Raw genomic sequence first — 9,763 nt, 5'->3', positions numbered from 1 at the left:
CTTAGTCAGAGTCACACATGAGACAACGGCTCCCTGGCAAGCCTCGTCCCTGGCAGCAGAAGTGGAGGGAGCCAAGAGCCAGATAGCAAATGTGACCGCTGGTATCCATCTCGGGGGGAGCAAACAGAGGGGGAGGTGGCGCGGTGTAAAATATGCACAGGCAATTCCAAAGGGTATGCATTATTGAGAGGAGTAAATGGGTCCTGGATGAACATCATGGCTCATTAATAGTGAATGTGATCACTGTTTCTGGGAAAACATCAGTCTGGGCACGGGGGGAGATAATTGAAATGGTCAAATGTAAACTAAAGACCTCCGTGTTTACTCAGCACCAACTGTTACTGTCTAGTCAAACTCATGACTAAGGCCGATAACTAATGATGCCAAGGCTTCTGTCACAACCATAATTGCACACGCTGGAGGATAAAGGATTCCTCCTCTGACTTTGACAGTTCACGGGGTTCGCTGACGGGCCGCAGTCATTCATTTTTTATGATCTAAGCTCTTGAGTCAACTGCGCTGAGCGCGAATGAGCATTTTTGGGAATCCCATTAGGACGCGGGCGAGCCGGCCGACTGAAGGTCGCGCAGCGGGAGCCGCTTCCACTGTTTGACACGCAGACTCATTAGGTGACGCGGCGTCCTCCTGCAGCAGAGACACCGGATTCTGTCTGACGTGAGCCCAGATTACCGCGGCGCCCGCCCCCCCGGGGGGGTTCCCACGCTGAACGAGCAGATGCTCCTTCCTCCTCCTGCTGCCTCCTTGCTCTCGGTTACACATGCTCCGGGGTGATGGACGACAAAGAGGCTGGCTGCAGCTTCCACCAGACACACCAGGCACCATTAGGGACCATTTTCTGCCCATTTGCCTGATAGCTGCTATTGCTTATAGGAGTGATTTGCTCCCTGTCTGCACACTGAGCATCCCCAATGATGGGTCCGTGATTGATTCGCCAGTGTCGGAGATCAGTGAGGGAACAGCGCGGGAACCGGGCAGATGTGCCAGTCAGCTCTCAACTATCTATCAGCTGCTAGTAAAGGGGGGGCAGTTTAAGCCTCTTTAAGGATCCCATTCACAGAGACTTAATAAAAGTGCTTATGCTAATCTTGTTATCGCTTCGGGCTTCTGGTAATGGAGGGTAGGAAGCTGCTGGGAGGTCGTGGGCCATTATTTGGACAGACACTTCCCAAAGCGGCCAGTCCACGTCCCAAACTATTAAACGTTCCTGCACGTGCGCCAGCTTCTCGCTTGGCGAGCGTTTTCTCCCCACACTGCGTAGCTTCAGGGCTTCCATGGCCAGTTCACGCTAGGATTATGAACGGCCTGTGTTTCTGAGCGCTAATCTTATTTATGGCTCACAGCAATCTCATCTACTCGTGCTTGTTAGGTTGAGATATCCAGCCACGGTGTCATGTTTACCACAGGAATTTCATGCTAATTGAGCACTCTAAGCCTACATGCTAACACCCATGGATATGGGCAGACCATTAACAGTACAGTGGCCCTAAAGCTGCAGGGTTTGATCTGTCAGCCGCTGCAGCTGATACAAAAGCACTGCACATGAAAGTGAGTGTCATGTTGCTTACTCCTCTAACTGGCCAGTGACATGGGCCCTGGATCCCTATTAGAAATGTAGATATCAACTATAGTTATGGTATAAAATCCCACATTGAGGTCGATTCATGGTTGACATTTGGTCGATGGATGAGAGAATCCACGGGGGAAGAGAAATTAGTAAGATGAAAAACTTACTGTATGGACCAATCAAATAACAGCGAATGGGGAAAACAACAGAACATCAACGGTTTGGACGTCTGCCACAAAACGCTGAAGTGAACCCAGAGCTACCGTAAACACTGAACAGACAACAGACTAGAGCGGATTATCTGGGGACCGTAAGCGATCCAGAGTGAATGATCCCAACCTGGATACTAAGACTCTGGCAAAACCTGGCAACATAAAGCAAACAGACAAACAGTGTCTGTCTGCCAAAAACAAGATGCAGGGACAGAGCTTTGCAGTGACTGTAAAGATACGGGAGACCTGTGTTTCAAGATAACATCCAGCTACTAAGAATCATGACTGGCATTAAAATGTATCTGCATGTTAGGTATGAGTATTTGCATTGTGGTTCACTTATTAATAGTAAGTGATAGGATTGCAAGAGCTCCCATTGGGCACAGATCTCAGCAACCGGTCTCATGCAATTGCCTTTTTTCAGAATTTTTTATAACAATACGTGCATATTGTCTCTGTGACATAAATCGTGCAGATGTAATCTCTGACTTCCCTAATAATTATACCTGTGCGACAAACCTTCTACAGGCTGCTGTGACAAAAGCGGAGATAATTATGGCCTTCCTAATAAAACGGAATTAAGCTTGACAGACGTGGAAAGAGGACGAGATACTAGACAGATGTGCGAGCAGAGAGTGATGAAGCTGAGGAAGAGGAGGAAGGCAATCTATATATAGCCGGAGACAGACTGGAGGAGTAAAGGAGCCGATAAGAGGAGCAGAGGTGAGAAAGAGTGAGAGGCAGAAGGAGCAGAAAACTGAAGATGATTTACAACCCGTCCTCTGTTTGCCATTGTGACACTTTAGATAATAAAGAGGGAAGCAAAACTCGGCAGTCCTGCCCTTTCAAGTCGTTCAGTGACAGCCTTCAGATGTGTAATGGGTATTGTATGCAGGTTGGAAATCTGCTCTAGCGGTGTTGACAGGGTGGAGCATTGAGCTCCATGTCTGCAGCAGCAGTCCTGGCATTCAGGGATATCTCAGCTTCTCTCTCTCTCTCTTTCTTACTCACACACTCTCCCTCTCTTCTCTGTTACCTTGGCAACATATTTTCTGCATGGAAATAGCATCCCTCGCTGTGCCCATCGCAAAAAGAAGGTACTTCAGGAGATTTAAACATGACGAGAACGGGTTTAAGTTCAGACCTACGGACCGGGAGGAATTGCGCTGTACTGTGCTGTTCTGCATGCCTTACCATCAAATTGACTGTGTGACGGAGCAATGGATGGAGCAATAACACCCACTGACAGGCCTTCACTATATGAAACTCAGGATATGCTGACTTCAAGATTTAGATTTTAGAAAGCTGAGAAAAATCTAAACATGTTCAATTTACAAAAATATAATAATAATGTACAGAATTATAATAAACACATCGTACAGATAATTGTGTTGACTGTGGTTCACATTTGCCTTAGAATTTATTTATGTGTAATACAAGACTAAAAATGCAGCTCTTGACAAGCAAGACAACATCCTGGCTGGAGTCTTATTAAAAAGTGTGAAATAAAAAAATACACAGAGCGCTGAAGGTTGAACTGTACGAATTCCCAGATTTGGTCTCCAGTCACAGATGAAAGGGTTTACTGTAGCAACTCTGGGTATCTTCCTGTTCAGACTGCCTAGTATGCTCCACTGCGATAAACCTTTGTTTGCTTACTGCCAGAGATGCACGGAGAGACAGACAGCAAGAGTGGGGGACAGGCTAATGAAAGAAAATCCAGCAGACGTTGAGATTGTAGCTGAGATTACATTTAGCTGCAGAAAAAGCCAAGACTTGGCCGAGGCACATAGAGAAAGAGAGAAAGGGATAATATGCAGGTAAACATGCGGCTCAGGATTAAAAAAAGAAAAAAAACACAAGTGCCTTGACTCCTGGGTGAGAGAAGCCATAATGAAATAAGCATCTGAAAGAGAGCAGGTGTTGGAGGCTTGACAGACTTCAGCTGCATAACAAGTAGCGCATTTACTCTCTGCCTTTGTCGATCACAACAACCAATCCTGTGAATAAATGCTCCTCTTAGAAAAAACAGACAGACATCCAAGTGGAATCATGCCTGAATCGGCCCTTACATCGTCTGACTCTCTATCCCCCCCCCTCACACACACACACACACACATCAATCCATTCAGAGTTGGTCTCAGGTATAGTACGCCTGGTTGCGAATTTCAAGCAGGAGGTCTAAGCCGGAGTGTAAAAAAAGCCAATGAGACATCAAGAATGTGCTCAATCTATTTCAATTTAGTTCAACAGAAATGTGAAGCAGTTCGGTTCGGTTTTCTTTTCCTCTCTGAATTTCTTTCGCAAACATCTTACTGATGTTTAAACAAGGAAAAGCCTAAAGGAGATCTGTTTACAATGGCACATAACTACATTAGCGCACAAAGGCTTGATGATGTGGAGCCACGCTCTATGAATCAGCACCATGGACAGCACCAGTACTTGCCTGAGGGCTACTACCGAACGTCGCCAGCGGAGGGCGCCGCATAAGCAGCGCCTGATTCTGCAGCAGGACGAGGAGCAGGGATGAGGATCAAGTTAAGACCACGGCAGGATGCTGAGGTAGACAATTGTGCTAATCCTGCTGGCTGAGCAGGAGCGAAATCTCAAGACCAAAGGAGGAAGGACAGAAACCCAAGTGAGCTCAAGCAGGTTTTCTGCCATCCATCATGTATTATGGTCAGTTGAGTGAAAGTTCAGTTCCTGTATTAAATGCTCTCTGTCCTGGTGTACGTTGTTTTTTTACATTAGTCTACTACAATGTAAAATACTGTTCTACTCATTTGAGGAATTATGTGAACATGTGATAAATGAATCATAACTGACAACCAGCAAAGTCTGATTATATGCTCACCACTACAGGAACCTTTAGGAAGTCAGGCCCAATGACAACAAACGGCATCCATCAATAATCTACACTTGGTAAACTTGTATTTTGAAAGGGTTTGAATGACCCGTTTTATTGTGGGCAGTTGAGATACATGAGTGTAAATATCAACAAAAAGAAAGTTAATGGTTGACATCTGTACATTACATTCTAAGTAAAGTAAAGTGATGGTCTCGCAGCCAATGAGCTGTACTCTGCAGATACTTTTAACCGAGACAGGCTCCAAGTTTATATTACTCGTTCAACTGTGTAAAGACGGTTCATAGAAAATATAAAGCAATGCATGACTAAAAGTTTAACTGGTTAACACTTTAAATCACACCTCTGTCTATGTCTACGTAATTTCAATACAGCCATACAGTACAAGTATACAAGGTTATTTTGTGGTTAGAGAAAAATACAACCAAAGAGGGTATGGAAATGCAAACAGACAGCGTTTTTTAAACTTCTCAAACATGTGAAAGGAGGTCACACAAGGCCTTTTGTATCATAAGTACGATTTCATAATGCAGAAGGAAAATTCAACACAATTAGACTAATCATAGCCTGAGTCAAGTGTACAATATGCACACTTGAAGAAAATAAAAGCTATGTGAGAAAATAAAAATGCTAGTAGACTGCTGTCATCTGTGTTCAATCTGGTAAAAATAAGTCCGATTTTTATCCGTGGGTTCCATCTCCTGGCAACTGAGTGCCACTGGAGCAAGGAAGGGACTGTGTTGGCCCAGGATGTGGGAAAAAGTGGCGTGTTCCTCATCCAGTATGACAACAGAAGAAAGGGGACGCAGGGAAACGAGCTGAATTTCAGTGTCTTTTTTAAGTCTTTCAATCATTCCGATTTTTGATATAAATCAATAAGTCTCAAGCTTTTCATTCTGTCTTCAAGAGAGGTTTTCTGTGTGCCACTGGGGTGCTTGTTGTCTGTGGGTTGACACTGGTGGGTGGGTTCTCATTGGTTATTTTTGGCTTTGGCGTGTGTGAGAATGTGAGACTTTAGGTTGGTTGACTGGGCAAACTTTTTATTGCAGCCGTCGAAAGGGCAGACGTAGGGTCGGTCTCCAGTGTGGATCCGCACGTGTGTACGCAGGTTGAAGTCCAGAGAAAACCTTTTCCCACAGCCCTCAAACGTACACTGAAAGATAGGAGCAGAGGATTTAGCTTAATGTTTAGCCTGCGGTAGTAGCTTTGGGGCCATAACTCTCTCAAATACATCTTTGGATTGGTCCACATCGCTTGTTTTTGATGCAAGTTCTTAAATGCATTCAGATTACACAAGAGAATGTAGTGTTAAAAGTGGTGAATGCTACCAGTTAGTGTGGTGGGTGACCTTTGATTTATCCAACAGGACAGTAAGTAGGTGTTAGCACCCAAAATGTGTGAGTGAGCATTTACTTATTATCCCATTCTCCTTAGCCTGAATTTGACTTCAAACTGTGAAGAGCTTAAGTGCTTAAAAAGGTAAAAATAGAGTAAGTATATGTGTGTGTGGGCCATGTGGGTGAATTCATTCCAGATTCCAACCTGAAAGGGCTTCTCCCCCGTGTGAACAAGTTGGTGGCGCTTGAGTTTGGAGCTTTCGACAAAGGCCTTGCCACACTCTGCGCAGACGTGGACACGGGGCCCATGGGTGTGGAGGTGCTTCCTCATGGCAGAGTTATCCCTGAACATCTTTGTGCAGCCCTGAAGGCCGATAAAAGAGTGTGGAGAGACAATAAGTAGAGCTTCATGTTGGTGCGACAAAAACAATATCACCCTTATTGTTGTACAGATTATTTTAGTTAAAGTCTGAAAAGGAGCAGAGCCTCCCTCTGCTTGTCAGAAGTGGTAATGAACAACCTCTCATGCAAATAGAGAACCACTAAATAAAAGCTTTTACATTAACTAAATACAGCATATTGAGTTTAAAAAAAGAGATCGCGGAAATCAAAACTTCTAATAAACAGCTGAAACTAAGTGGGAATATTAAACGCCATGTAAGTAAACCGATGGCAAGGTTTCTAAGGGACAGTATTATTAAGACTCACTTTATGAGGGCAAGCTATTGTCCTGGGAGCATCGTCCTCTTTGACTTTCCTGGGTTTCATTCTGTTCAGGGGGAAAACAGACATGGTTTGAAGTTTTTGACAAACAACAAAAAACACATGCAGCAATCCCACCGCTTCATAAAAATGTGCATGTTTAATGTTGAATTTTTTTTAAAGTTAATCAATAACCAATCTCAGTAAGAGGCTGTCGGTTTCCCCTAGAACCATTCCCACTTGGCATTTCACCTTCAAACTGCACATGTTTACGGGGAGCTGAAACATTGTGAAAAGATTGAGTCATGTTTTTATGGGGCTGGTACTGGTATGCTCAGCTAGCTTGCTTAAATGGAAAACTGCCAAACATGCACTTACAAGTCCACATTTATAACAATTGGCTGAACTTTCAGAAACCACTTTAATAGTCACTTAGGTTTTTGCCAAGAGTTCAAAGTCTCACTGGTTTGTCTTTGATGGTTTTCTCTGTTATTATTGACAAGCATTTCACAGATTCAGGCACCACAATTATTGCTGGCGACTGCATTTCTGCTATTTTTCATTTCACTCCACATCTCATCGTCCTAATCTATGTTCTACATATTCTAGAGATGGAACATGTCTCCAGGGATCCTGACACACTCACCTGGCAAATTCAGCCAGCTGTTTGGGGTCTGAAAGGTCGATGCCCGGGATGCCACCAGGCGGCAACTTCTTCCCCGTCATGTATTCAGAGTAGTCTGGAGGCGAGTTATCCCCGACAATCTGCTCCTCCACCACTGACTCATGGTCAATGTCTTTATTGTCATCTAGAAATACATTACAGAGACTGAACTGACAACAGATTGGCTTTGCCCTAGCTACAAGCTTGAGGGGGCTTAAAAACATCTGCAGCTGCCTTAAAATCACACACTCTGTAATTAGATTAACACAAACAAGGATGCCAGTCCTCATTTGCACATAGATTTGTATGATAGTTTTTTTTTTAATTTTAGATGCCACTGATACAAGTGCCAAAGAGAAACACAAGCATCACGCACAAACCATAAGCCTTTAACAAACCATTAAAATCACTCCTACTCAGCCAACCAGCAGAGAGCACTAAAAATAGCAGCAGTGTCCTGTAATACCACACGGAATAATTCATTTCAAGCAAACCGCATGTCAACTAAACCGATAAAATAAATAAAATGTGTAGAAAAATAATGTCTATTTAATTAAGCGATCTTCATACTGGCATCGGTAACGACCGACGCGCGTCCCCGCGCTGCGTCTCGGCGCACGGGGGCAGAAGCTAGCCTGCTGCAGACGCTAGCTTCATGCTAGCTAACTACCCCGAGCAGCAACACGAGCTAACGGCCAAACGGTTTATAAGCCCCAACCTCTTCTCACTCCAAATCCCACGAGTGTGACTCTTTTGCCACATAAATTACTCCCTGGCGCTACCCTGGCTGCTACTAGGAGCCAAATCCGCCACGGTTTTGCGGCCTGCGTGTCTCCCGAACCCAGCTGTCTGCCTCCGCTCCAAGCACCGCCGCCATCTCTCCCTGGCCGCGACTATCGCCATTTTTTCGGGGCCGCCGCCATACTTACTAGTCTCGGGGAATATGGCGGCGCCCAGCAACACCTAAAACATGGCCTCCCTTCAAAACAAAAACATTTCCATATGACAGAGTTGGGTTTTGCAGCGAAAACCAGCATTATTTGCCGCTTTTCACGCCAATGTGACGGAGCACTCCAGGAAATAGTCTGGTGCAGAAGGACAACGCCCTGGCAACGAGGCCTCATGCAACAGCTAACAGCGGAGCTGACAGACACGCACCGGATAACGTTGACGTTACTTACCCGATGCCCACATCGTCACAGAAAATTCCCCCTCCAGTGTCTTTATTTGCACCTGCTTCTGTTCCCATTTTCTTCCGCCAGCTTCTGCGCCGCTTAAATAGCTCTTTTTGCCCGATTTCTTCCCACCGGTGCCGCCTCCCCGTTTCACCCGACCCACCGAGCTCTTTCCACCCACAGTTACCAAAGTCTGCTCGATGTACTCGTCCTCCACCCCCGGAGCCGGTACCGGGATGAGGATCTGGTCTTCGAACCCGCCGCCGCCGTCCGTGTGTAGGTCCGAGTCATCCCCACCGACCACCTCCTCCCGTGTCTGGACTAGAATCACCTCCTGGTGGTGGTGGATAGAGCTGGGGTCGTCCGTGACCAGCGGCTGGAGCGCGATCATGGGCTGCCCGTCGTCGTCGTCGTCGTCGTCCTCGTCGTCGTCGTCGTCGTCCCCACCGACCACCGTGGTCTCGATAGTCTCCACCGGTATCGTCTCCACTTCTATCTCGTGCAGCTCCACGATCTCGGCCGGCATCTCCGAGCCGTCTGTCTCAATGTACAGCGTATCTCCGGATGCCATGTTGTAGTCCGCCAGCTTGCCTCTCTCATTCACGCCGTGTTGTGCTCCTTTAGGACCTCGCAAACAGTCACACACCCCCTGTTCTGCTCCTGCCTCGCTCTGCACTCCCTCTTCTTCGATAACAACTCTCTTCACTCCGGCCCACACTAGATCTCGTTGCCACTATGCTCGCGCATACGGAAGTATCGCGAGAGTTAACGAACCTAACCAGCGTTGATTCTTGTTCGTTGGTGTTTAGACCAATAGCCAACGTTTGAACAAAATCACGTTTTTTATATTTGTTTCACAGTGTAACTCGACATGATTTAAAATATATACGATTAAACGTACATATATAATGTTATATGTAACAATATTTATTACGTTTCTTTATTAAGTATTTAATATGATTACAGATTTACTCTGTGTCACTTGATTCCTCAAACTAAAATTCATTCAACAATAATCAGAAAATGCTGCTTCATTTTTATTACCTCTTGATGGTTCTAAAGATATTGCACCTGTGATCACACTTGTGATGTCACAGCAGGTGTTTTGCAATCATCTGGAAAGTGTAAAACACCTGCTGAGACATCACTGTTAAAGGCTGTAAATAGCGTGTTGCATTTGATGCCATGTATCTTTGAATTATAGGTCCACAAATATGTAAGA

General features: G+C 45.3%; 1 protein-coding gene across 2 annotated transcripts; it reads right to left on the bottom strand.

The window, feature by feature from the left end:
- Window positions 1-4,725: 4,725 nt before the first annotated feature.
- Window positions 4,726-9,283, bottom strand: yy1b (YY1 transcription factor b). Of its 2 annotated transcripts, none has more exons than XM_029141537.3 (5): window positions 8,548-9,283; window positions 7,349-7,511; window positions 6,709-6,769; window positions 6,206-6,364; window positions 4,726-5,816 (listed from the first exon to the last, which is right to left on the bottom strand). In XM_029141537.3, the coding sequence occupies exons 1-5, from the start codon at window positions 9,110-9,112 to the stop codon at window positions 5,634-5,636; spliced, it is 1,131 nt and encodes a 376-aa protein (XP_028997370.1). In that variant the 5' UTR covers window positions 9,113-9,283; the 3' UTR covers window positions 4,726-5,633. The 2 variants fall into 2 exon arrangements, with proteins under 2 accessions (XP_028997370.1, XP_028997371.1); XM_029141538.3 differs by having other exon boundaries at window positions 7,349-7,499; window positions 8,548-9,281.
- Between the last annotated feature and the right edge of the window lie 480 nt (window positions 9,284-9,763).

The sequence above is a fragment of the Betta splendens genome, chromosome 24, assembly GCF_900634795.4.
Source record: "Betta splendens chromosome 24, fBetSpl5.4, whole genome shotgun sequence".
Taxonomy (NCBI): domain Eukaryota; kingdom Metazoa; phylum Chordata; class Actinopteri; order Anabantiformes; family Osphronemidae; genus Betta; species Betta splendens.
The sequence above is the reverse complement of the archived record's forward strand: the minus strand, read 5'-3'. Positions and strand labels throughout refer to the sequence as shown.

What these genes read in the sequence shown, in the direction of transcription:
- yy1b (XM_029141537.3), bottom strand. Translation starts at nt 9,112, where the DNA reads ATGGCATCCGGAGATACGCTGTACATTGAGACAGACGGCTCGGAGATG. An exon ending in TGTGACGATGTGGGCATCGG is followed by an intron (nt 7,512 to 8,547) that starts GTAAGTAACGTC and finishes ATGTATTTCTAG; the next exon opens with ATGACAATAAAGACATTGAC. An exon ending in CGGGGGAGAAGCCCTTTCAG is followed by an intron (nt 5,817 to 6,205) that starts GTTGGAATCTGG and finishes CCTATCTTTCAG; the next exon opens with TGTACGTTTGAGGGCTGTGG.